The sequence below is a fragment of the Oryctolagus cuniculus genome, chromosome 13 (assembly GCF_964237555.1).
Source record: "Oryctolagus cuniculus chromosome 13, mOryCun1.1, whole genome shotgun sequence".
In the NCBI taxonomy this organism is placed as follows: Eukaryota; Metazoa; Chordata; class Mammalia; order Lagomorpha; family Leporidae; genus Oryctolagus; species Oryctolagus cuniculus.
In genome coordinates, this window is record NC_091444.1 from 17,846,316 (window position 1) to 17,871,258 (window position 24,943).

At 52.0% G+C, this 24,943-nt stretch overlaps 2 protein-coding genes and 1 long non-coding RNA gene across 3 annotated transcripts in view; 1 reads left to right on the top strand and 2 right to left on the bottom strand.

Annotated features, from left to right (window-relative positions):
* LMOD1 (leiomodin 1) overlaps positions 1-4,434 on the bottom strand; it is a 39,986-nt gene extending 35,552 nt beyond the window's left edge. The window contains exon 1 of the mRNA XM_017347865.3: positions 3,817-4,434. Coding sequence (XP_017203354.3) covers positions 3,817-4,077 — 261 coding nt within the window. The 5' untranslated portion in view covers positions 4,078-4,434. The remainder of the gene's footprint in view (positions 1-3,816) is intronic.
* Positions 4,435-5,215: 781 nt separating this feature from the next.
* LOC108178224 (uncharacterized) lies at positions 5,216-13,339 on the bottom strand. Its single transcript, XR_011381330.1, has 4 exons — positions 13,205-13,339; positions 10,252-10,351; positions 6,459-6,535; positions 5,216-5,353 (listed from the first exon to the last, which is right to left on the bottom strand). It is a non-coding gene; the product is annotated as an uncharacterized lncRNA (long non-coding RNA).
* Positions 13,340-13,436: 97 nt separating this feature from the next.
* TIMM17A (translocase of inner mitochondrial membrane 17A) lies at positions 13,437-23,369 on the top strand. The gene is made up of 6 exons (XM_002717598.4): positions 13,437-13,514; positions 16,812-16,911; positions 17,028-17,091; positions 19,945-20,073; positions 20,807-20,917; positions 22,917-23,369. Exons 1-6 carry the CDS (start codon positions 13,489-13,491, stop codon positions 23,000-23,002), a joined length of 516 nt encoding a protein of 171 aa, XP_002717644.1. The 5' UTR covers positions 13,437-13,488; the 3' UTR covers positions 23,003-23,369.
* The last annotated feature ends 1,574 nt before the right edge of the window (positions 23,370-24,943 follow it).

Sequence of the window (24,943 nt, forward strand, 5' to 3'; positions counted from 1 at the left end):
ACCCTCCCCAGGGGAAGCCAGAGCTGGCCTCAAACTGGGCCTGCCTCCTACTCCTGGTTTATGTCCATTTTAATTTTTATTTATTTATTTTCAGAGAAAGAAAGAGAGAGAGAGAGAGAGAGAGAGAGAGAGAGAGAGAGAGAGATGGAGTTCCCATTCATTGGTTCACTCTCCAAATGCCTGCCATGGCAGGATTGGGCCAAGACCAAAGCTGGGAGCCAGAAACTCCACCGGGTCTCCCATGTGGGTGGCAGGGACCCAGCTGCTGGAGCCGTCACTGCTGCCCCCCCGCCAGGGGCTGCTTTAGCAGGACACTGGAGTCAGGAGCCAGAGCTGGGATTTGAGCCCAGGCACGCAGACACCAATGTGGGCCCCCAATTAGCGTTAAACTCCAGGCCAACCTGCCCCTCTGTCTACCTATTAGAACATTTTTTATTATGGTGACTTTCAAAAAAGGATGGTACTTCAAAATGTTTACAGAAAATGGAATTAAAGGATGAATTTACTTGATGCAGACAATTTTTGAAATCCAGGCATAGTATTTCCCAAGATACGCATTTTCCACACACTTTCTGAAGACCCCTCAAATGCACAGTCGTATACAGAAAACGGCAGAGACAACAGTACAATCAGCCCCGAGTGGACCTGTCACCCTGCTTCCACGAGGCCTGGTCTCAGCTCACACGGCCCCGTTCATTTCAAAGCAAACTGACCAATCCAATCAATTCTCCCCATACACATTCCAATATTTGTGTCTAAAAACTAAAGAACCTTTCTAAAGTCTGCCCACAATGCCACTATCACTCCTGAGAGGAATTAACAGAAATTCCTTAGTAAAATCCAGTATTGAGCAGGCATTTGCTTCCCTTATCCATACTTGGTTGTGTTTTTTTAAAAAAGATTATTTATTTGAGAGGTGGAGAGAGAAGAGCTCAACCCATGCCCCATGTGGGCGGCAGGGACCCGTCACCCTGCCGCTTCCGAGCTCTGCGTTAGCAGGAGGCGGGGGCCAAGCTCTGATTTGGGACACGGGTGTCGGACCCACGTTTTAACACCCGGTGGCCTCCACACCTGGTTTTAGCAGTCGTGTCCCTACTCAGCCACTGCTGCCGTAACAACATGGGAGTATGTGGCCACAGCTCCAAGACACTTCTCTGGCGCTTCCACGTGCCTCTCACCGGACCAGATGGTCTTCAGGACAAGGACTGGCACTCCTGGCCTGCCTGGACTCTGGTGTGGCAGAGGGGAGGAAGCACAGATCCCAGTGTCAGCAAGGCCCCTTTCCGGCTGTGTGACCTCACTGAGGCGCACTTCCGCATCTGTGTAATGGGGACAAACATGCCCATTTCCCAAGAACTGAACTGTGCTTGGCATGGAGAGGGCTCTCGGGAAGCCGCCCCTCCTGGAGTCCGGGGAACTGACCCACAGTCACCCTGTCCACCGCCTTCCAGTTCCCACCCTGCAGTGAAGGCCTCCAGGGTGCGGGCCACTGCCAGTCCCACGGCACCAAGGCTGCAGAGTGAGCTGGGACCCCTGGCTTGTTGACTGGCCATTGAGTGAACTGACAGGCAGGGCTTGAACAGGGTGCTGAGTGGGGGAGGGGCTGGGCGCTTCTGGCTCCCTTCCCCAGTTCGCGGGTTCCCAAACGAACTTGTCCGATCACAGCTGCCGTTTATGGCTTATGATCCACCAGGCTCTCTGCGAAGGGCTTCACCTCCTGGTCCCTTTTGTTGACACACCAGTCCTGCAGTAGGGCCACAGTTATGCCAGGCTAGGTAACTTGAGTGATGGCAAGAGACATAGCACCACAGCAGGGCTCTCTGATGCTTAAATCCAAGCGCATTACCACACACCCACTGTTTTTTTAGTGGTGCTAAAGATGCCACTCTCTAGGGCTCATTCCCAATCACCCAAAGTCACAGAATCCACCCACCCTCCCAGCACACGCCCTTGGACTGGCCCTGTACATAGGATGTATACGCGAATGCACACACACACACCCACACACAATCCACTCCTTGAAAGCAGTGCCTTGCACACAGGATATACACACATGTGCACACACACACGCCACCCACTCCTTGTACACACCTTGTACACAGGATGTGCACATGTGCACACACACCGCCCACTCCTTTACTGTCTACAGAACCAAGTGAGTGCCTGGCAGGGGTGAGGGTGCTGGGATGGGGTTCGGGAGAAGCCTCTGCATTCCCAGGCTGAGGACAAGGTTCACGAGCTGCAGCTTCCAGCAGTCAGGGGTCCCCCACGCTCTCTGGGGCCCAGCTGTCTTGCTCTGTGAGCGAGAGTGTTTTGTTGGCCTTCCGCCTCGGGGAGGGGGTGAGGGTATCTGAGCACTAGAGGCCCCTAGACCCCAGGGGAAGTGAGGGCCGTACTCCCCGAGTGCAGGATCTGGGCCCGACAGCAGGTGCGTTTTGCCTTTCTGTCTGTATTTTCCTGGTGGCTGTCCTGAAGTACCAGCCCTCACGGTAAGTCCTATCATTTTTTCCCTTAAATGTCTTAGTATTTATTCATCGTTATTACAGCCGCCTCCGAGGCAACCACCTTGCCCACAGGACAATAAATTCCTGAGCCTGCTGGCTTCCCTCACCCGCCCCACTTTTGGCCAAGCCTTAAACACGGGCCCAGGGGCAGTGGGGACAGAGCCAGAGTTCTGGCTCCTCCACTCCCTGCCTCGGCCCTTCTATCCTCCCCCTCCCTTCCCACCCCTACTCTCCGAGTCGGCTGTGTCCACCCCCGGGCACCCAGCCAGGTCCCACACGAGTTCCAGCGGCCAGTGCTCCCGCTCTCGGATGCTCCGGGGGATGCACACACCAACCAGAGCACTCTGCCTCAGTTTCCACAACAGTAAAATTGAAGACAAGATTCGAGACTGAACTTTGTCTTACAAGAATTCACAAGCGATGGATGAAGTACGCGAAGGGGGTGAGTGAGGAAGAGGGCCCATGGAAAAGCCTTTGTGTTAGCCACGACATACTCTTTCCCATGGACAAAGGCAGCCTGCAAAGTCAGGCCCAGATGGAGGCTGGTCTCACCATCTGAAGACAGCGTACACATGAAAGCCAGGGTGAGAGCCACAAGTCCTCCGTGCGGCCGCTGGACCAGGCAGATGCTCCCAGCACCCCCGTGCCTCCCCTCCCCCTGCTGGTGAGGACCCCCACTGAAGTGGGGCTGTCCCCTCAGGAAGCTCCTCTAAAAATGCCAACAAGAACAGCAGCTACAAGCCCCCAGCTTCCCTGGTGTAAAGCAGGCTGTCAGGTGAAGACATGGGCCTCGGTGCACAGACCCCGGCCCCCATTGGCCTGGCTCTGGGAAGCCCCTCTGGCCATTGTGATGGCCAATGTGCCGTGAGATGCCCGCAGGGCCAGAGGGGCCAAGCAGGGAGTCTTGCTCTCACAAGGGGAGGGTTTTGCTTTGCCTTCTTGGGAGACTGGCAGGGGACCACATGCATCGTCCTTGCCCTTCGCCCCTCTTCACAACAGGACAGCACGACACGCAAGGAATCGGAAGGCATGGAGGGACAAGGATGGAGTCAACCTGGCAACGAGTGCTTCCAGGACACCTCCCCACTCCCACTCTATGAGTGACCCCATGTGGTTCTGTAAGCCCCCAACACGGCCGACTCTGCTTATACAACAGTCCCTGGAGGGAAGCAGTTCACACTGCCCATCTGGGGGCATTCGCTCCTTTGCCAGCAAGAGCTGTTCTGCTGATGGGAAAAGCATGGTGGTCTCAGAGTCAGGGTCTCCAGCCCTCCCCCCGCCCCCCCTTCCCTCCAGAGCTGTGCTCACTCACATCCACGGACATCTCCCTCTGAATGAGCTTCTTGGTCTCCTTTTCACAGAAGTTGAGCATGGCCTCCCGGTTGTACACGCCCGTGGACTGCTTGTCCGTCTGGTCTCTCTGCCGCAGCCCGACGGGAATGCTCCCGTCAGGGTCCACCACGTCCAGCTCCTTCTCCAGCTCCTCCATCTCCTCGGGGGACAGCGTGGACAGCAGGCTGTCGATGTCAGGGTCTTCGCTCACCTGCCGGCGATACTTGGCTACCTTCGACATCTTGGCAACGTGGGCTGCACCTCTTGCCTGGGACTCTGGGGTCCTGGTGGGCAGGGCAAGGAGAGGAGTGAGCTGCTTAGGACGAGCCAAGTGGGCCTGGAGCAAACCCCCAGCTGGTCGAGGACGGCTGCTGCTCCTTGGCCCTGCCGCCCTGCAGGTGCTGAAGCGTTCACTGGACACACAGCCTCCCGGTAGCCCAGGGCTAGTGGACCCTGGCTGGTGTACCCAGCAGCCAATCAGACGTGACAGCTGTCCAGCCCTGAAAAGAGGAGCCAATCCCCATGCTGGGGGCGGGCCAGCCTCGCTGTCAGAGCTGTTTGAAACTTGAGGACATTCCAGGGAATCTTGGAGCGCTGCGTGACCAAATTTAGTACGGAGCAGTTTAGCCTTTTAAAGACAAGGGGGCCACGCAATGAGAAAAAGATACAAAAATGCAGAGGCTGGCAGAAGCAGATCACAGCCTCCGAGAGCCAGAAAAGCAGGGACGAGGCTCCGGGCGTTTGGAAGGTGGCCAGCCCAAGGCATGCCCCACTCAGAAGTGCGTTTACTTCTCCATCACTGGCTGGATGTCCCTGTGGCCACTGTGTGGTCCTCTGACCCCTTTCTAGTGAGTTCCGTGGTGTGCTCAGGGACTCCCAGGCAGTAACAGCTCTGGGAAAGATAACTCAGCAGGCGGGGTTGTTACTGGCCCTACCCTCTAGCCCACCTACCCACTCCCTTCTGCAAGGAGAACGTGGAAGCAGAGCACCAGCGCTCTAGTCCCCTCTGGTCCCTGGGAGAGAGGGAGGTGTGGGGCGGGGAGCAGGGAGAGAACAGGAACTCTTCCCAGTGTGTACCAAAGGGAGAAGCAGCAGGCTGTCCTGGAAGGCAGCAGCAGCATCCGTGGAAGTCAGGAAACGCTCAAAGGGCTGTCAGTGTCCTGCAGCCTCTCGGAAGAGGGTCTGGACCTGCCTCGGTTCTCGTCGGCTTCCTGCCCTGCTGGGCACCTGCACGCAGATCTCCTTCGCAAGCACTGAGGAGCCGGCAGGCTGCCACCCACGTATAAATCCAGAGCTGGACATCGCGTGTCTTCAGAGAAACACAGCTCTGGGTGGCTGGGAGAGATACTGTTGCAACAGGTCTGGCACAGTTCACAGAAGGGCTTTCCACTGCTCATCCATCATGCCACGAGCGCCAGTCACAGAGACATTCGATCTCCTGCCACAAAATCTCTTCTAGAAGCCCTGGTGTAATCCATCGGGGTAGATGCTTCGATCTTTCCTGGCCTCTTTCCACCCTAAGCCACAGAGAGACAGTCACTTGATCAGCATTCGCTGAGTCCAGGGATCGTCTGGGACTCAAGCCTGGCCATGGCATTCAATGCCCACTGGTCCAGCTTTCAGTAAAGGCTGAGGAGGGGAATGGTGCTGACCGGGGGTCGGGAAGGCAGAAGCGAGTCGGGTGGAGCTGAGCAGTAGCTGGAAGAGCCCTGGGTGTCGCCATCCCCCAGGGTCCACGTGCGGGTCAGTCAGGCAGCATTTATTTATCAAGTGCCTACTACGTGTCAGGCATTGTTCTAAGAGCAAGGGATATAACTGAAGACACAAAACCTGTACGGACCCTGCCTTTCTTGTGACTCACATTCTATCAGTGAAGGCAGATATTAGACAAATACTTCTCAAATAATTCGTTAAATAACTGAAGGGTGAAAAACACATTCAAAGAGAAGTAGAGAGGCTGTGGGGAAACTCACACAGCAGGGGAGGCTGGCACTAGGGACCAGTCAGAGGGGACAGTTCAGACCCTGGGCACTGGAGGCAATCCCCGGTAAAACAAGGCCCGCCCTGTGCCCACCCTGTAGATTGCTGTGAGCGCTGAGTGAGGTCACGCCATGGAAGCTTCAGGTGTCAGCCTGCTCCCAGGCCGCACGGCGGCTGTCAGAGACTGCCATTGCCCACACTGACTCAGGCCCTCGGCGCTTTTTTCCCTGCTGTACCACCTCTCCCATCTTTTTCTTTCTTTTTGAAGATTTATTCTATTTATTTGAAAAGGAGAGAGAGAAGAGAGAATCTTCCATTTGCTGGTTCACTCCCCAAATGGCCACAATGGCCTGGACTGGGCTGAAGCCAGGAGCCAGGAGCTCCATCTGGGTCTCCCACATGGCCAGCAGGAGGCCATCATCTGCTGCCTTTCCAGACACATCAGAAGGAAGCTGGATTGGAACCAGGCAACCTGGACTCAAACCAGTGATACGTTAAGGGATGCCAGCATCCCAGGCGGCAGCTTAACCCACTAAACACAACGCCAGCCCCCATCTTTTTGTTTCAGCAGTAACCACCTCCTCTCTCTCTCTCTTTCTGTCTCTCTCTCTCACACACACACACTCACACACATCTTCTTACCTGATTCTCATCCATTCATCTGTGCACTCAAGCATTGATTCAGATCTTACTATGTAGCTGTAGCCCCTTGCCAGGCACTATGGGAAGAGGGATACAAAGATCAGTACAACATTGTGACTCTTTTTTAAAATATTTTCCAAAGCTTTTTTTTTATTTTTTTAAAGATTTATTTATTTAAAAGTCAGAGTTACACAAAAGTCAGAGTTACACAGAGAGAGGAGAGGCAGAGAGAGAGAGAGAGAGAGAGGTCTTCCATCCGATGGTTCACTCCCCAATTGGCCGCAATGGCTGGAGCTGCACCGTTCCATAGCCAGGAGCCAGGAGCTTCTTCCAGGTCTCCCATGTGGGTTCAGGGGTCCAAGCACTTGGGCCATTTTCCACTGCTTTCCCAGGCCACAGCAGAGAGCTGGATTGGAAGTGGAGCAGCCGGCTCTCAAACCGGCACCCATAAGGGATGCCGGCGCTTCAAGCCAGGGTGTTAACCCGCTGTGCCACAGTGCCGCCCCCCCCCCCATTTACTCTTAAAGATGTATAATTTCATGACTGTAAGGCAAAGTGAGGCAAGCAAGGGAGGTACAAGGAGCTAGTAGGAGCCAGACACATTCAGGAGGAGAGTCAGCATGAGCCTCCCGGAGGGCACAAGAAAGACCTGCGCTGGCCTTGGTGAGCTTCCCTGCAATGTGCAGGTGCAGATGGCGCTGGCTCCCTGAACCCACCAGAGGGTCCCCCCCCAGCCCGCTCCCCTTGGGTAGCACAGCACCCTCCCCCAGCCCCCTGTCCCCTGGGCCCAGGCAGTCTCAGCTGTCACTGCTGCCCAGAATGGGCACCACATCGGGCACCCTGGCTCCGGAGCCCCTCCACCATCCTCCAGGCCCTAGTCACTGAAGGCAGCTCTCTTTCAGGTTTCCAAAGACTCTGCTTTCTCAGGGTTTCTGCCAAACATGTTCATTGCTGCTCTAGAGAATGTAAGTGCCCGTCCTCAGCCCCGGGATCAGCCCTGCCCGGCCAGTCTCAGCGGCCTCTCTTCTGGGCCCAGCTGTCTTGGCCCCAGAAACACATTCAAAGAATAAAGTCACAGCTTCCAAATTTAACCAGCAGGACTTGGGCCTTCTAGCCACAGGATTCTGCACACAAATCCTTGCGTCTTCTCTGCTTGCGTCTCACAATTCCAAACCGTGAGGCCCAGAGGCCTGGGCTTCCTGAGCCTGCTGCTCACAGACCTGGAGGTCTTCCCCTGAAAGACACCACTGCTGGGGCCGGTGCTGTGGCAGAGCAGGTTAAACCTCCTCCTGTGGTGCCAGCATCCCATTTGGGTGCAGGTTGGAGTCCCGGCTGCTCCACTTCTGATCCAGCTCCCTGCTCACGGCCTGGAAAAAGCAGTGGAAGAAGACTGGGCCCCTGCCACCCACGTGGGAGACAAGGATAAAGCTCCTGGCTCCTGGCTTCGGCCTGGCCCAGTGTTGGCCGCTACAACCACCTGGGGAGTGAACCAGCAGATGGAAGGTCTCTTGTTCTCGGTTTCTGTCTGTCTCTGTAACTCTGACTTTCAAATAAATAAATAAATCTTAAAAAACAAAAACAAAACAAAAACAGAAAGAATCACTGCTAAGGCTGGAGGATGAGGAAACGCAGAGCCCAGCAAATGCAGCCACTTCCCGCCTCTGTCACCAGGGCCACTGCCCCAGCCACTCTGAGCGCACGGCCACCCGAGAGAAATGCGTGTGGAGCGTCAGGGGGTGCTGGCTTGGTCATTTCTGGAGGCACAACACACACGGTTGTGGACAGCGGGATGGGAAGAGAAGAAAAGGGAAAGAGAGCCTAAGCACTCATCAAAATCTGTGGTGGGAAGAGGCAGCAACACAGCAGGGATCCGGAACCAAGTTAACTGATGCGCAGGTGGCTCTCCGGGGGGCTGAATGACCCCAGTGAAGTCCCATTCTCAGCAATACGGGGTGACGGTACAGGATAACAGAGAAGAGCACAGGTTCTGGAATCAAATGACATGGGCTCAAATCTGAGATGTGGACCTCGGGTAAGTTCTTTAACCTCTCTGAGCCTTAGGAAATGGAAAAATGAGGATGTTAAACATATCTACCTGTGGGGAGAAAAGTGCCTACCTCTCAGGGTTATTGAGTTATTAAGTACACTAAATATGGTAACACAGCCAAAGACACATCATAAGCACTCCACAATATTTGCTGCATGGTTATACACACACACACACACACACAAAGGGGCCTTAGAAAGTTCATGGAAGGGCCAGCATTCTGGTATATTGGGTTAAGTCACCACCTGCAATGCTGGCATCCCATATGTGCACCCGTTTGATTTCCAGCTGCTACACTTCCAATCCAGCTCCCTGCTAATGTGCCTGGAAAGCCGTGGAGGATGAACAGTAATTGGGCCCCTGCACCCACGTGGGAGACCTGAAGGGAGCTCCTGGCTCCTGGCTTCAGTCTGGCTTCAGCCTTGGCTGTCGCGGCCATTTGAGGAGTGAACCAGCAGAAGGAAGATCCCTTTCTTTCTCTCCTTCTCTCTTTGCCTTTCAAATAAACAGAGAAATCTAAAAAGAAAAAATAAAGTTCATGGAAAATTATTTAAAAGATACGTTTTATTTGTATATAAGAATTTTGAAATCCATGATAGTTTTTTGTTAATATAAATTTTGCACAATGTTTTTGATGTCCTCACCTATACACACACACAAATACACATATACAAAGATCCACAGAGGCAGAGTGGCCAAGGCAGGAGGCAGAGTGTGTGAGCCCACAGAGGGGAGGAATATTCAGTTTCCTTCTTTTTGGGGCTGCTGGAAGCAGGCCTGGCTCAGGCCTCCTGAGGTGAGCAGAATGGGCAGGGGAAGGCACCTAGGCAGACACAGGCCATGCTAATGTCTTCCCGCAGGGAGGGTGTGGGGAGGGAAAAGAAGGCACAAAAGACACAAGCGCCAGCCAGGCTAAACCTGGTGCCCACTGCATCGGCCCCGGTCACAGCCTGGAGCCCCAGACCCAGGAGCTGACTGTGATGCAAGCCTCACTTAACCGTCTCGGACTCAGACCAGGCGTGGCTGGGTGGGCTGCCACCACACACAAGGCCTGTGATCTCCTGGTGGGCAGAGGTTTTTTGGGCCCTGGTACCCTCTGGTCCATGGAGCTTACACTACTGAGGTACAAGAACCTCTAAGTGAGGGCCAGAATGGGCAGATTCTGAAAATGTCCTTGCCCGTGAGGTCCTGGGTCACAGAGTCCTATCCCCATTCACATACTGGGCCCAGGGCACTGACTTCCTTTTTTTTTTTTTTTTTTTTAAGATTTATTTATTTTGAGAATCAGAGTTATAGTGAAAGAGGGAAAGAGAACGGGGAGAGAGAGAGAGAGAGAGAGAGAGAGAGAGAGAGAGAGAGAGAGAGAGGAGAGAGAAAGATCTTCTATTTGCTGATTCATTCCCCAGATGGCTGCAATGGCCAGTGCTGGGTCAGGTGGAAGCCAGGAGCCAGGAGCTTCTTCCAGGTCTCCCATGTGGGTGCAGGGGCCCAAGCACTTCAGCCATCTTCTGTTGCTTTCCCAGGAGCATTAGCAGAAAGCTGGGTTGGAGGTGAAGCAGCCAGGGTTCGAACTGGCACCCCTATGGGATGCTACCATCTTAGCTGGTGGCTTTGCCCATTGTGCCACAATGCCAGGCCTGATACTGGCTTTCAGTGAGACACCCCCCTGTCGTGTTTACCACCAGCTCAAACTCACTCGCTTGTGCATTGGGTTTTCTCCCAAGCATCTCCACTGCGTCCTCCTACCTTTCCCTCATGTCACTGTTGCTCCAGTGACAGCCACCAGAGGCCCTCTGACACAGTGAAGACCCACTGGGGGACATTTCTTCCAAAAGGTTTCTTCACCCTGGAACAAAATTGAAACAGATTTTTAAAATTATCTATTCTATTAGCTCACTTGGCTAATCCTCCACTTGCGGTGCTGGCATCCCATATAGGCGCCGGGTTCTGTCCCGGTTGCTCCTCTTCCAGTCCAGCTCTCTGCTGTGGCCTGGGAAGGCAGTGGAGGATGGCCCAAGTGCTTGGGCCCCTGTACCCGTGTGGGAAACCCAGAAGGGGCTCCTGGCTCCTGGCTTCAGATAAGTACAGTCCTGGCTGTTGTAGCCAATTGGGGAGTGAACCAGTGGATGGAAGACCTCTCTCTCTCTCTCTCTCTGGCTTTCCTTCTCTCTCTGTGTAGCTCTGACTTTCAAATAAATAAATAAATATTTAAAAAAATATCTATTCAGGGGCCAGTGTGGTGGTGTAGTGGGTAAAGCGGCTGCATACAGGCACTGGTTCAAGACCCTGCTGTTCCTCTTCCGATCCAGCTCTCTGCTACGGTCTGGGAAAACAGTGGAGAATGGCCCAAGTGCTTGGGCCCCTGAACTCATGTGGGAGACCTAGAAGAAGCTCCTGACTCCTGGTTTTGGATCAGCCCAGCTCCGGCTATTGTGGCCATTTGGGGAATGAACCAGCAGATGGAAGACCTCTCTCTCTACCTCTTAAAGAGATAAATTTTTAAAAAAAGTATTTGGGCCGGCGCTGCGGCTCACTAGGCTAATCCTCCGCCTTGCGGCGCCGGCACACCGGGTTCTAGTCCCGGTCGGGGCGCTGGATTCTGTCCCGATTGCCCCTCTTCCAGGCCAGCCCTCTGCTGTGGCCAGGGAGTGCAGTGGAGGATGGCCCAGGTGCTTGGGCCCTGCACCCCATGGGAGACCAGGAAAAGCACCTGGCTCCTGGCTCCTGCCATCGGATCAGCGCGGTGCGCCGGCCGCAGCGCGCCAGCCGCGGCAGCCATTGGAGGGTGAACCAACGGCAAAGGAAGACCTTTCTCTCTGTCTCTCTCTCTCACTGTCCACTCTGCCTGTCAAAAAAAAAAAAAAAAAAAAAAAGTATTTGTTCATTTGAGAGGGAGAGAGAGAGAGTTGTTCCAGTGGAAAGTGAGCCCAGAGTGAGATGTCTGAGGCCGCTCGCTGGCCTCTGGAGCAAGGCCTCCCAGAAGAGCGAGGTCCTTCAGGACAGGGGCTGTGAGGACCCAGGAGCGGGGACCAGTGCTCGTGTCCGGACCTCTGCTTGTGAACTCTGAAACTCGGTCTCTTCCCTGTGCAGGTTACCGACTGATGTGTCCGCATGGGCCGTGGGGTGCCCAGATCACGTGCTCTTGCCAGGGGTGTTTCTGAGGGTCTCTGGCCGAGAACAGTGGACTCAGGAGGACAGACTGCCCTTCCCAGTGGACCGGAGCAGCAGGCAATCCACCGAGGGCCCGAGTGGGATAAATGGCTGAGGAAGGAGGATGTGCCCTGATATCGTGGGCTTCCCTGGGCCCCGGGCCTTTGGTCTTGGCCTGAATTCTACCGCTGGGTCTCCAGCTTGCAGAGACCGCTCACGGGACTTCTCAAACTTCGCAAAGCGGGGAGCCAATGCCTCATAACACTCATAACACAGAGCTACCCAGCATCTGATTGGCCGCGTCCCTCTGGAGATCTGCGGCCATCCCTGATTACTGAGTCAAAGGAAATAAACTCAGGACAGTGCTGTGGTGCGGTCACTTCAGCCACCGCTTAGGACACCTGCACCCATATCACAGTGCAACCGGGAGAGCGCTCTGGCTCTCTGCCTTGCAAATAAGTAAAAGAAAATGAAATTTCAAAAAATTAATTTTAAGGGCAGGTGTTTGGCACAGTGGTTGATTCCACTTGGGATACCTGTATCCCACATCACTCTCTGAGTTTCAGTCCCAGCTATTCCCCCGAGTCCAGCTTCCTGCTAACAACCATCCTGGGAGGCAGCCGATGATGGCTCAAGTACCTGGATCCTGGCTGTGGCCTGACCCAGCTCCACTGTTGCTGCAGATGGAAGATTCTCTCTCTCTCTCTCTCTCTCTCTCTCTCTCTCTCTGCTTTTCACACAAATGAATACTTTTTTTAGGCTTTAGAAAAATACAACAAGCACAGGTACATAAACCAACACTGCCCACCAAGGAACAAGAACAGCTAGCAGCACCGCCAAGGGCTTGCTCTTTTATATGGAAATCTGGTCAGAGCCAGACAACCAGAGGACTGGGTAATGAATATGGAATAAGCGCTCAGGCAGGTAGCAAGCTAAAGGATGGGCCTGGTGAGACCAGGAAAAACATCCCCGGCCCCCGCGCAGGGGCTCACGCCCACGGGGCCTGGGGGCCCTGGTGAGACCAGGAAAAACATCCCCGGCCCTCTGCGCAGGGCCTCACGCCCACGGGGCCTGGGGGGCTGGCTGCACACGCATTCCCGCTCTGGGCTTCCATGCTACCCCTCTCCCACAGCCTCTCTTCGGCCTGCACCATTCATCAGAGCGTTCTCAATTACGCGCACGCGTTCCAACAGGCCATGCGGCCGACGAGGTTGTCCCCGCGTTGCTGGTAACCGCCAGCTCTGCGGCGCTGGGTTCGCCTCCCTGCCTCACCCCCAAGCTTCCAGGGGGCTCTCACGTCGACTGCAGAAGCGCAGAATGCAGGCGAGCTGCCCGAACCACGGGGCTGGGCCCACGGGAGGGGAGCCTTGTCCCGCAGGTCGAGGGCGCCACCCGCACCTGCAGCTCGCACTACAAAGGACCGAGGCGCTGGCTGCCCTGGAGGCGCGGCGTGCGGTAGCAGGACCTCCCCATCCAGGGGTTCAGAGTTCACAGCACAAGTGCCGAAACGGAGAAACGGTGAACCCTAGCGGAGTAACACCAGGTTTACCTCAGGCCAAGGCACCTCGGGTGACTGCTGTAATAAGAACTCCGTCACTCGCTAGCTCCCCGCCCACAGGGCGCGAACCCGCCGCCTTCGAGGACTTGGGCGGGGCCAGAGCGGCCACGACAAGGGCCCCGCCCCGCCCACATTCTTCCCCGCTCCCATTGGCTGCGGCGGGAAACCGCGAACCAATCCTCATAGACCTTAACGCCCCCTCTCGGGATCACTTCCGCCGCAGGGGTCAGGCTCCACCCAGTTTGCCCGGCATCTCTCGCGCCACTGGAGTCAAGATGGAGGAGTACGCTCGGGAGCCTTGGTGAGTCTTTTCCGCTGCCCTTGCCTCTCTTTACGCCCTGCCCACGGCCCTCGTTCTCCCTTTTACAGCCTCCCAGGGTGCCTGCCGAACTCCGCCGCGGGCTTCTGGACATGGGCAGTCGGGACTCGAACGGCCCGTCGGCTTCCCGGTCCCCGGCCGCGTGAGCCTCGCCGCACCCGACCCAGCGCCTGGGACCTGGCCGTGGGTGGGGAGGAGGTCCAGGCTTGGGCTTGACAGGGCCTCAGAACGTCCTCCCAACGCAGGGCGCAGTGGACCTCGTGTGGGGCCAGTAGCAGTCTCCTGTGCCCGCCGAGGTGACCTTGGGCACGTCCCTCTGCTAGGGAGGAGATAAGCCTCGAACCAGTGCCGTTCTGGGGCCTTGCAGACGGGCGTTACGCAAGGTGTTGGGATGAGCTTCAGTAGGACAGAGCCTCGATTTCTTGCTTGGAATTCTCCCGTGGGGAAGGGGGTGGGCTTCACAAGATTATTCGGAAAATAGAAAAAGCGTGTGTGCTCTGGACAGCCATGAGCAGAGACTCGTTCATTAATTCAGCGTTCATCGGGTGCAGGTTCTGCGCTGGCGCTCGGGTAGGTTCAGGGAACAGAAGCTTAACTAAGTCAGCAGAAACCGTAATTATGGAGCGTGGAACCGCTGTCAGAGCCTCACCTTGTTCTTTGAGGGCCTAGGTGAGGAATCACTCTTGGTGTTTGGGTTAGGCACCTGTTTACTGTGTGAGGGCTGGAACCAAGGTGTCCTCAAGCTGTGGAAGTGCCCGGGCCTTTAAATGACTACCTGGTAGCCCTGTGGTCTGCTTCATGCCGCCCCCCACCCCATGTATAAGACGATGCAGCCCCTCCTGCTCTCTTCAAAGGCCTCCTAAGCCGGCGCCGCGGCTCACTAGGCTAATCCTCCGCCTTGCGGCGCCGGCACACCGGGTTCTAGTCCCGGTCGGGGCGCCGGATTCTGTCCCGGTTGCCCCTCTTCCAGGCCAGCTCTCTGCTGTGGCCAGGGAATGCAGTGGAGGATGGCCCAGGTGCTTGGGTCCTGCACCCCATGGGAGACCAGGATAAGCACCTGGCTCCTGCCTTCCGATCAGCGCGGTGCGCCGGCCGCGGTGGCCATTGGACGGTGAACCAACGGCAAAGGAAGACCTTTCTCTCTGTCTCTCTCTCTCACTGTCCACTCTGCCTGTCAAAAAAAAAAAAAAAAAAAAAAGCCTCCTAAATCCTGCTCAGATGCGCAGACCTCAGCACACCGCGAACTGCTGTTGGATGTGCTGCAGAGCGCAGGTTGGCAGGGAGATAGAAGATTTGACATTGCTGAGTTAGATATCATAAAGAACGATGGGTTTCCTTTACCAGATCATCAGGCAGCCCCTGTGCTTTCCCTTGGTGCATACGTCCTGGAGCAGTGCGGTAGTTACCCAGTTAGTTAGTAGTCAAAGCTGCTCTCATCTTTTCTGAAAGGTTTACTTGTTTGTTTGAAAAGCAGAGCTTCAGAGGGATCTTGCACGTGCTGGTTCTTTCCCCAGTTGGCCACAACAGCCAGGGCTGAGCCGGGCTGAGCCAGGAGCCAGGAACTCCAGCCTGGCCCCTCACAGGAATCCCAAGCCCTTTGGCCATCATCTGCTGCTTTCCCAGGCACATTGGTGGGGAGCTGGATCAGAAGCAGAGCAGCTGGAACTTGAACCAGTGCCCTGAAAAGCCTCCGCTTAGCCTGCCCCGCTGAGCCACAGTTCAAGCCCCTGCTTTGATCTGATTGCCCTTGGCACTTCCTCAAGTCATCGAGCTCAGAACTAGAAGAACCCCCCAGCCCCAGCCCCAGTATGTGCAGTCTGTAGTCTTTGAAAAATTCTTTCTTTCGGTTCCTCTGACCAGGATTTTACCTGATGCCCTTAATGCCTTTTACAATAGCTTCCTAATTGCTTTCCTTACCTCCAGCACCATATGATAAATCATGTGGCTTTAATGATCCTCAAGACTTCATTTTCCTAGAACACACAGGCTGCGTGATGAAGTGAGAAGAGCTTGGGGGCTCGGGAGAACTGTATTTTAGTTAAGTTGGTTCTCCTAGGTACTGCCTACATGACTTCTGACAAGTTGTTTAATCTCGGAGCGTCTGTTCATCTGTAAAATGGAGAGGAGACAAATACTCTTTTTTCAGAGTTAAAAGATCAGTGATTCTGTAGGAAAGAAATCTAGCTTTCTTGGAAGTTATGGTTTTCTATGCATTGTAAAGCACTTGACTGCATAAAAGAAATTTACATACAGTGGGTTGAAAATGAATTTAGCAGATTCTTATAGACCATATTCCTAGGGTAGTGGTTCTAGTCTGATCAAATTCCTGAGATCTTGGTACATTACATAACTATTTAGGCTACATTTGGAGCTGGTTGTTAAGAGTGGTTCAGTGTGCTAACTGGATCTGATACAAATGAAAGGTTCAGGTGCTTACTTGGATTCACTAAACCTGGACATTAGCATCAACTTTCAGAACTTTAAAAATTTCCTTCTCGGGCTGGCACTGTGGCGTAGCGGGTAAAGCTGACGCCTGCAGTGCTGGCATCCCATATGGGTGCTGGTTTGAGTCCCGGTTGCTCCACTTCCTATCCAGCTCTCTGCTATGGCCTGTCAAATAAATAAATAAATAGACTTAATGAAGAATCAATAGCTACAGAGAGAAGAAAAAAAATTTTTTAAAGATTTATTTATTTGAAAAGCAGAGCTACAGAGAGGGAGAGAAAGGTCTTCCATCCGCTAGTTCACTCTCCAGATGGCTGCAACAGCCAGAGCTGGGCTGATCTGAAGCCAGGAGCTAGGAGCTTCTTCCAGGTCTCCCACCTGGGTGCAGAGGCCCAGGGACTTGGGCCATCTTCCACCACTTTCCCAGGCCATAGCAGAGAGCTGGATCGGAAGTGCAGCAGCCAGGACTCGAATTGGCACCCATATGGGATGCCAGATGCAGGCAGTGGCTTTACCCATTACGCCACAGCACCGACCCTCTTCATTAAGTCTTAGCCTTAAAGTTTATAGCTACCAAAGAGCTTACCCCATCTTGATGTTTGTTTAAATAAAGTGCTGGTAAGAGTAGGAGGTTAATGTTAATTCTGTTCCTTCCAGCCTAGCTGACTTGGGGCTGAATAGCTGTGGACGTCCTCAGAGTCCTTGTTTTTTAGGCCAAATGTTTATCAGTTGCAATGTGCTCTGTATTGGAATCTGTTGCATCCTTCTGTGTTAGCAAACAAGGTTTTATGGTTTGTGAAAAATACAGTCATCTTTTTTTTCCCCTGTCCTCAGCCCCTGGCGAATTGTGGATGACTGTGGTGGGGCCTTTACAATGGGTACCATAGGTGGTGGTATCTTTCAAGCAATCAAAGGTTTTCGCAATTCTCCAGTGGTAAGTGGGCAAATGGTTTTATTTTATCATCACTTGAAACCTGGGTTTGGTAATATTACTGGTGACGTCGTCCGGTAAACTTCTGATGTATCCTTGGTTGCTTCCTTTTTTTATAGGGAGTAAATCACAGACTACGAGGGAGTCTGACAGCCATTAAAACCAGGGCTCCACAGCTGGGAGGTGAGCGGGATTTCTTCCATTTGTACTACAAAATGTGCCTTCCCTGTTTATTTGAAGATGGAGCAGTGTTTTTCTTTTTAAATTAAAACCTGTTTGGTTTAACAGCTTGTCACAAACTAATATCCCTGGAGGTTCTTCTTGATTTATGTTTTATTTGGAAGGTTAACTGTAATTACTGTATCCATTTGATAATCTTGTCTCAATGTGTTAGACAGTGATCCTCCCCTCCCCCCACCTTTCTCCAGAAGGAGGACAATGTGCTTCAAGCTCAAGTTTGAACTTAATTATTCATTACCTGGGATAAGGAAGGTGACAGATTATATTCACTTACAAACATATGCAGTGGTCAGATTGAATAGATTGTATTTGAGACAAGGAAAAGGCCTACTACTTCAGTCATTCCTGCAAAATTTTGTGGATCAGAATAACTTTCTCTTTTTAAAAAAAAAAAACATTTTTCTAATAGCTACAATTTATGAGTGCTTACAATTGCTAAGCACTGTGCTAAGTGTTTTCCAGCATTATTATATTTAATCTTTACAGCAGCAGAAGTTCTTAGTGTTGTTATCTCCATTTTCCAGATGAACAAATTGAGGGAGGCCCAGAGTTGAAGTGATCCTTTTCTGTGTGCGTGTATGTGTGTATGTGTGTTCTAAGATTTATTTATTGATTTGGAAGGCAGAGTTACAGTGAGAGAAGGAGACAGAGAGAGATCTGCCATCCATTGATTCACTCCCCCAGATAGCCGCATCAGCTAGGGCTGGGCCAGGCTGAAGCCAGGAGCCAGGAGCTTCATCAGGTCTCCCACATGGTTGCAGGAGGGCCCAAGCACTTGGACTATCTTCTGCTGCTTTTCTCAGGCCATTAGCAGGGAGCTGGATTGGAAGTAGAACTGCCAGGACTCAAACCAGTACCCATATGGGATGCTGGCATCACAGGAGGTGGCTTAACCTGACACTCGTGGTTGTTTCTTTTTTTTTTTTTTTTTTTTTTAAGATTATTTATTAGCAGTACACACACACATACATCTTCATCTGCTTGGGTCACTCCCCAGATGGCCACAATAGCCAGGGCTGGTTCAGGCTGAGCCAGAAGCCTGGAACTCTGGGTCCCTCACATGGGTGGCAGAGGCCCAGGTACTTAGGCCATCTTCCACTGTCTTGTCAGCTTCATTAGCAGAGTGCTGGTTTAAGTTCGGACTGTCTCACTTCCTACCCAGCTCCCTGGAGGCAACAGGTGGTAGCCCAAGTAGTTGGGTCCCAGGCACCCACATGGGAGATTTAGACAGGAATTCCAAGCTCCTGGTTTCTTCTGGTGCAGCCTTGGCTGTCACAGACATTTGGGTAGTGAGCCAGCAGATGGAAGAGCCCTCTGTTGCTCTTTCAGATAAGCAAATAAATCTTTAAAAAAAAAAAAAAAAAAGATAGTATTCAGAAGTCAAAAAAAAAAAGTTTCAGGGACTGGCACTTTGGCTTAATGAGTAAAGTCACTACCTGCAGTGCTGGCGTCCCACAAGGGCGCCGGTTCAAGTCCCAGCTGTTCCACTTCAGATCCAGCTCTCTGCTATGGCCTGGGAAAGCAGCGGAAGATGGCGTAAGTCCTTCAGGCCCCCATACCCATGTGGGAGACTGGGAAGAAGCTCCTGGCTCCTGACTTTGGATCAGCCCAGCTCCTGCTATTGCAGCCGTTTGGGGAGTGAACCAGTGGAATGGAAGACCTCTCTCTCTGGCTCTACCTTTCTGTGTAAGATTCTCTCTCTCTCTCTCTCTCTCTCTCTCTGCCTCTTTGCAACTCCAGATGTTCCATAGAGAGAGAGGTCTTCCATCTGCTGGTTCACTCCCTAGATGACCGCGGCGGCCAGCACTGGACCACGCTGGAGCCAGGAGCTTCATCGGGGTCTCCTGCATGGGTGGCAGGGGCCCAAACACTTGGGCCATCTTCCACTGCTTTTCCCAGGCCATTAACAGGAAACTAGATTGGAATTGGAGCACCTGGGACTTGATTAGGTGCCCATATGGAATGCCGCCGCCACAGGTGGAGGCTTTACGCGCCATACCGCAACACTAGCCCTGTTTTGGAAATAGTGTTTTTTGTTTGTTTGTTTTGTTTTTTTTGACAGGCAGAGTGGACAGTGAGAGAGAGACAGAGAGAAAGGTCTTCCTTTTGCCGTTGGTTCACCCTCCAATGGCCGCCACGGCTGGTGCAACGCGCTGATCCAATGGCAGGAGCCAGGTGCTTCTCCTGGTCTCCCAGGTGCAGGGCCCAAGGACTTGGGCCATCCTCCACTGCATTCCCTGGCCACAGCAGAGAGCTGGCCTGGAAGAGGGGCAACCGGGACAGAATCCGGCGCCCTGACCGGGACTAGAACCCAGTGTGCCGGCGCCGCAAGGCGGAGGATTAGCCTAGTGAGCCGTGGCGCCGGCCTTTGTTTTGTTTTTAAGATTTATTTATTTTTGAAAGAGTTACACAGAGAGAGGAGAGGCAGAGAGAGAAAGAGAGGTCTTCCATCCGATGGTTCACTCCCCAAGTGGCTGCAACGGCCAGAGCTGCGCCAATCCAAAGTCAGGAGCCAGGAGCTTCTTCCAGGTCTCCCACCTGGGTGCAGGGGCCCAAGTACTTAGGCCATCTTCCACTGCTTTCCCAGGCCATAGCAGAGAGCTGGATCAGAAGAGGAGCAACTGGGTCTCGAACCGGCACCCAAATGGGATGCCGGCACTTCAGCCCAGGGTGTTAACCCACTGTGCCACAGCGCTGGCCCCAGTGTTGTTGTTTACATTTGTATTTGATTGTAACATTTTAAATAGAAGATGAAAAAGTGACTTTTAAGTTTTTTTTTGTTTGCTTTCAAAATAGGTAGCTTTGCAGTTTGGGGAGGTCTGTTTTCCATGATTGACTGTAGCATGGTTCAAGTCCGAGGGAAAGAAGACCCCTGGAACTCCATCACAAGTGGTGCCCTGACAGGAGCCATCCTGGCAGCAAGAAGTAAGCGATTGCTCTAGACTCCAGAAGAGGCCAGGCTTTGGGGGAACCTCACCTGTCCTGACGTGACGACCTCTAATACGTACAGCCGAACACTGCATGATGGGGTCTGGCGTGCCAGAGATGGCGTCTGAGAAAGGAAGAGGGTGTCTTGTTTGGAGCGTGTGAGGGTGAGAGCATGAAGTTCTGAGTTGTGTATCACAGTGGTCAAGAGCACTCCCAGTCCGGTGCTTTTTTTTATTAACTTTGTGACTGGCGTTTTACCAGACCTTGTTTCCTCACCCGTACTCTGGAATCGGTACCTGCCGCATAGGGTTGTAAGGAGTCAAGAGCTCAGAGCCATCTTTTGAAGCAACCCGGAATTCCTTTGAGTTTTCTGGTTTAGACTTAGGATGTACAAGTTTTCTGTAAAAGGTCTGATAGTAAATATTTTAGCCTTTGTGGGCTGTACGGTGTTTGTCACAACTGCTTTACACAGCATGAAAGCAATGACAGACGGCACCCAAGTGGAAGCACTGGCCGTGTTCCAGTAAAGCTTTCTGTACAGAACCAGGCAGTGGACTGTGTTTGACCTGTGGGCCCTAGTTTGCTGACTCTGCTCTGTCTTGAACAGTGAGAACGAAGGGTCTGGGTATGAGGGGAGCGGGTAGCCATATGGAAAGCTCTCTATTTTACTGTAGTCTTAACAGTCAAGTAGATTGCTATTAAAGAATCTCTTTGTTATTAATATCTTCAGATGGACCAGTGGCCATGGTGGGGTCAGCCGCGATGGGTGGCATTCTCCTAGCTTTAATTGAAGGTGCTGGCATCTTGTTGACAAGATTTGCATCTGCACAGTTTCCCAATGGTAAGTCTTCTTTCTCCTTAATACCACAGCTCAGACATTTTGGGATGGTTTCCTGGTGTTATAGAAGAGCATATTTTTTTAAAAAAAAAGATTTATTTTATTTATTTGAAAGGCAGAGTTACAGAGAGAGATAGAGACAGAGAGAGGTCTTCCATCTGCTGATTCACTCCCCAGATGGCCACAACGGCTGGAGCTGTGCCGCTCCGAAGCCAGGAGCCAGGAGCTTCCTCCAGGTCTCCCACGTGGGTGCAGGGGCCCAAGGACCTGGGCCATCTTCACTGCTTTCCCAGGCCATAGCAGAGAGCTGGATCAGAAGTGGAGCAGCCGGGACTAGAACCAGCTCCCACATGGGATGCCAGCGCTGCAGGCCAGAGCTTTAACTTGCTACACCACAGCGCCAGCCCGAAGAGCATATTTTGTCTAGTACAGTATGGTAGCTTGCAGCCTCTATATTATGTTAGTATGCTGTGGTTCATGAGGACTATGATAATAACAGGCTCTGGGTCCAGGTGGAAAAGTGAGCGTGAAGGTGATCGCTATGTTTCCCATCAGTTACTCTGTTTTCATCTTTAGAGTGCTCGTTTGGTTGTATCATGAAACTTCTGATCATTTTAAAGGTGCTTGAAGAAGGTTCTGCAGATGTGTAACAGTAATGACAGCTTAGATACATCTGTGTGCCAGGTCCTCTTGTGGCCTTGTGCCGTAGTGGACAGGACAGTCCCTGCACTCAAGAATTTATGTCCTGAGAACACATTAAAGCTACGTGAGATCCTGTCAGATTATGTCCCTGCTTTGAAGAGAATGAAAGCGGTGGAAAGGAAGCCTGCTGGGAGGGTCTCTGAGAAGCCAGTGTAATTTGTTGCTAATTGTAACAGGTGAATTGTACCCAGTGATCAGGATCAGGAGTTTCCTGTTTTCAGAAGGTCACAGATAGATACAGCAAACAGTTACTTTCTGCTAAATGATTAGTCTTGGTTACTTTTAAATTTTTTCCTTGAAATCTCCCTTTTGAGTACAAAATTCGGCATTTATGGATAATCAGCCTGAAAGAGATGAGTTTTATCTTTAGATGGGAGATGTTTCTGAAAGCCTGTGTAGGAGGGAAGTTGTATTTTTCAGTTCTCATACATGAGTTAACCATATTTTTCCAATTATCTTACATGAGAAAATTATTAACACTGAAAGTATTAGGTAGAACTGAGGGTAGCGTTAGGTGTGTCTCCTGGTAACAGTGGTTGTCCTTGGTGTCTGCCATATCCAGTATCAAGTGTTCTGAACGAACAGGTCCTGCTTCACAGAGAAACAAGAGTACAGCGCTGGAGCGAAGCATCGACACCTTCCAGGAGTTTTATACTGCCTCCCTTCTCTGTCCAGATGACTTTTTTAGTCTGCTTCAATTTCCTTAAAGGAAAAAAGATTAATTATTCATCTTTTTTATTCAAGAGCTGCCTTTCTCCTTAGTTCATAGAAACACCGCCCCCTCCCCCATTCTGTAACAGCTGAGACAGCAGGACTGTTGTAAGGGGGCCGGGGGTGTCTTGCCATTTCAGAGGTCGTGCCCCACTTAACCGCTTACATGCAGTGGACTGCAGAGTTCTCTTACAGTGTAGCCAGGGTACTTAAACTGTGTGACAGTAATTTTAAATAGCAGCTGACAGAGAAGTGCAGATGGGACAGGGTCCTCCCGCCTTGCTCCATGGCAGTTTGCGGCTTGTGACAGAAGAGGCTTCTCGGGTGTGAGCCTCACCTCTGGCTGTGACGGATCCGCCCAGCTTCCCCGGCACAGCTGAGGAGCCCGCGGGAGGCCAGGCTGTCCTTGATGGACTGGGTCTGAAGGTTCTCTGGTCCTTTTGTGGGAGTTACGTCGAGTTACAGCGACATTCAGGTTGCAGCTCTGAGGTAGACCTCAGTTTGACTTAGCTGCTCTGTCATCTAGAGACTTGCTCGTTTGAATTACGTCCTACGCAGGTCATTCTTAAATCCTCTTTACTAATTGCAGGTCCTCAGTTTGCTGAAGACCCCTCCCAGTTGCCTTCCGCCCAGTTGCCGTCCTCACCATTTGGAGACTATCGACAATATCAGTAGGACTTCTTGCCTGGGAATTACTCGGCAGTGAGCTGGAGGTCAAGAAGCATTTCAGAAGACCAAGTTACAGTCTTTTTAACCATAGATGGGACAGCTGTGGCCGAGCAGGCTGTGAAGAGACATTGAGCACTTTTTCTATTTAAAGGAACATGTGAAGTATTAAAAAATAATACATTTATTTATTCACACTTGGATTGCATTTGTGATCAAAATAAATGTCTCCTATCGTTAAAAGAGAATCTAAGTGCTTAGAAGAAGAAGGACCAAAGGGCAAGAGGCAGTGAAACGCGCCAGCCGTTCCTGGGAGCGTCTCTGCCTGGTCCAGTGTGTTCTGTTATCCAAACAATAAACAGCTTCTGGAACTCGGTCTGTCTTTTAAGATAAGTTGTGTGGTTCTGCGTTTCATGCTCACGTATTGATTAACACACACTGGATAGTTAGCCCTCATCTCACTCGCAGGGAGCCATGCGTGAGAACTAGGCTAGTCAACATGGATCTTTTCACGGGAGATTGCTTTACGGACGCGGTTTTTACTTTGAAAGCACAGTGCGCATGTCTTGGTTAGGGGGTTGTTCAGTAAACGTTCTCTTACCTTTAGAGCTCCTGATCCTCAGGAACCTCATCAGAAGCAGCTTGCTTCCGGCACACCTGGTTCTGTAGGAGAAGCCTTCACGGAGGCCGCAGTGGCTCTGGGAGAGCCTGGTCTTCACTGGGTGCTTAAAAATAAAGGGTGTGCCGCTGCTAGCGCGTCCCACATCCCCTGAGCTTTTTCTGGGCTCTGCTCAGGCCTGGGAAGAGACCATTTTCCTGACTGTTGGAAGGGGTCTGTGGTGCACAGAAGGATGTTAATAATTCCCACTTCCCTACATTTGTGTCCCTTTATTATTATTTTAAGATTTTATTTATTTATTTGAGAGGTAGAGTTATAGACAGTGAGAGGGAGAGACAGAAAGGTCTTCCATCTTCTGGGTCACTCCCCAGATGGCTGCAACAGTCATGAAGCCAGGAGCTTCTTCCAGGTCTCCCACGTGGGTACAGGGGCCCAGGAACTTGGGCCATCTTCTGCTGCTTTCCCAGGCCATAGCAAAGAGCTGTATCAGAAGTGGAGCAGCCAGAACTAGAACCAGTGCCCGTGTGGGATGCCAGCATGGCAGGTGGAAGATTAACCTGCACCACAGTCCCAGCCCCCATTTACATCCCTTTAAACAGGAGCAAATCCCTGTGGCACTGTGAACACATATTCTTTTAGCACAATGCCATACCCTTGTAAGCATTTAATTACTAACTGTGGCTTGACAAATTTTTTATTGTAAAATCTATATAAAATAATGTTAACTACTTGTGAATATGCAATTCAGAAGCATTAAATACAGCCACTGTGTTGTCTGTTGCCACCATGTGTGCCTACAAAGCCCATCACTGGCATAAGCTCTGCATCCATGAAGCAGTGATGTCCCCTTGTCCCCTGCTCCCAGCTCCGGTAAGCACAGTCCCGCCTTCTGCTTGTGAATGTGCCTAGCCTGGGTACATCGTGGGAGTGGAACCATACATGTTTGTCCTTTTGTGTCTGGATTCACTTAGCATAATGTCTTCAGGTCCACCCATGTTGCTGTGTAGAACTATCGAGAACACTCCATTGTATGTGTATACCACATTTTGTTCATCTGTTAACAAGCCTTGAGTTATTCCCACCCTTGACAACATGAGTCCCTACTTTTTGTTCTTTGGTGTATTTACCTAAATGTGGGACTGCTGAGTCCTGGGTAGGTCAGACTGGTTTCCAAAGTGGCTACACCATTTAGATTCCAGAAGCAGTGTTGGTGGGCTCTGGTGGTTTTGATGTGCACTTCTCTAATGACTAAGGATACTGAGTTTTCATGTATTTATGGCCATTTGTATATCTTTGGGATTTTTTTTTTTTTTTTTTTTTGACAGGCAGAG

Excerpts from the sequence above, each read along its gene's own strand:
- TIMM17A (XM_002717598.4), top strand. The coding sequence starts at position 13,489 with ATGGAGGAGTACGCTCGGGAGCCTTG. Across the intron at positions 13,515-16,811 it reads GAGTACGCTCGGGAGCCTTG|CCCCTGGCGAATTGTGGATG; the intron begins GTGAGTCTTTTC and ends CCCTGTCCTCAG. Across the intron at positions 20,918-22,916 it reads ATCTGCACAGTTTCCCAATG|GTCCTCAGTTTGCTGAAGAC; the intron begins GTAAGTCTTCTT and ends TACTAATTGCAG.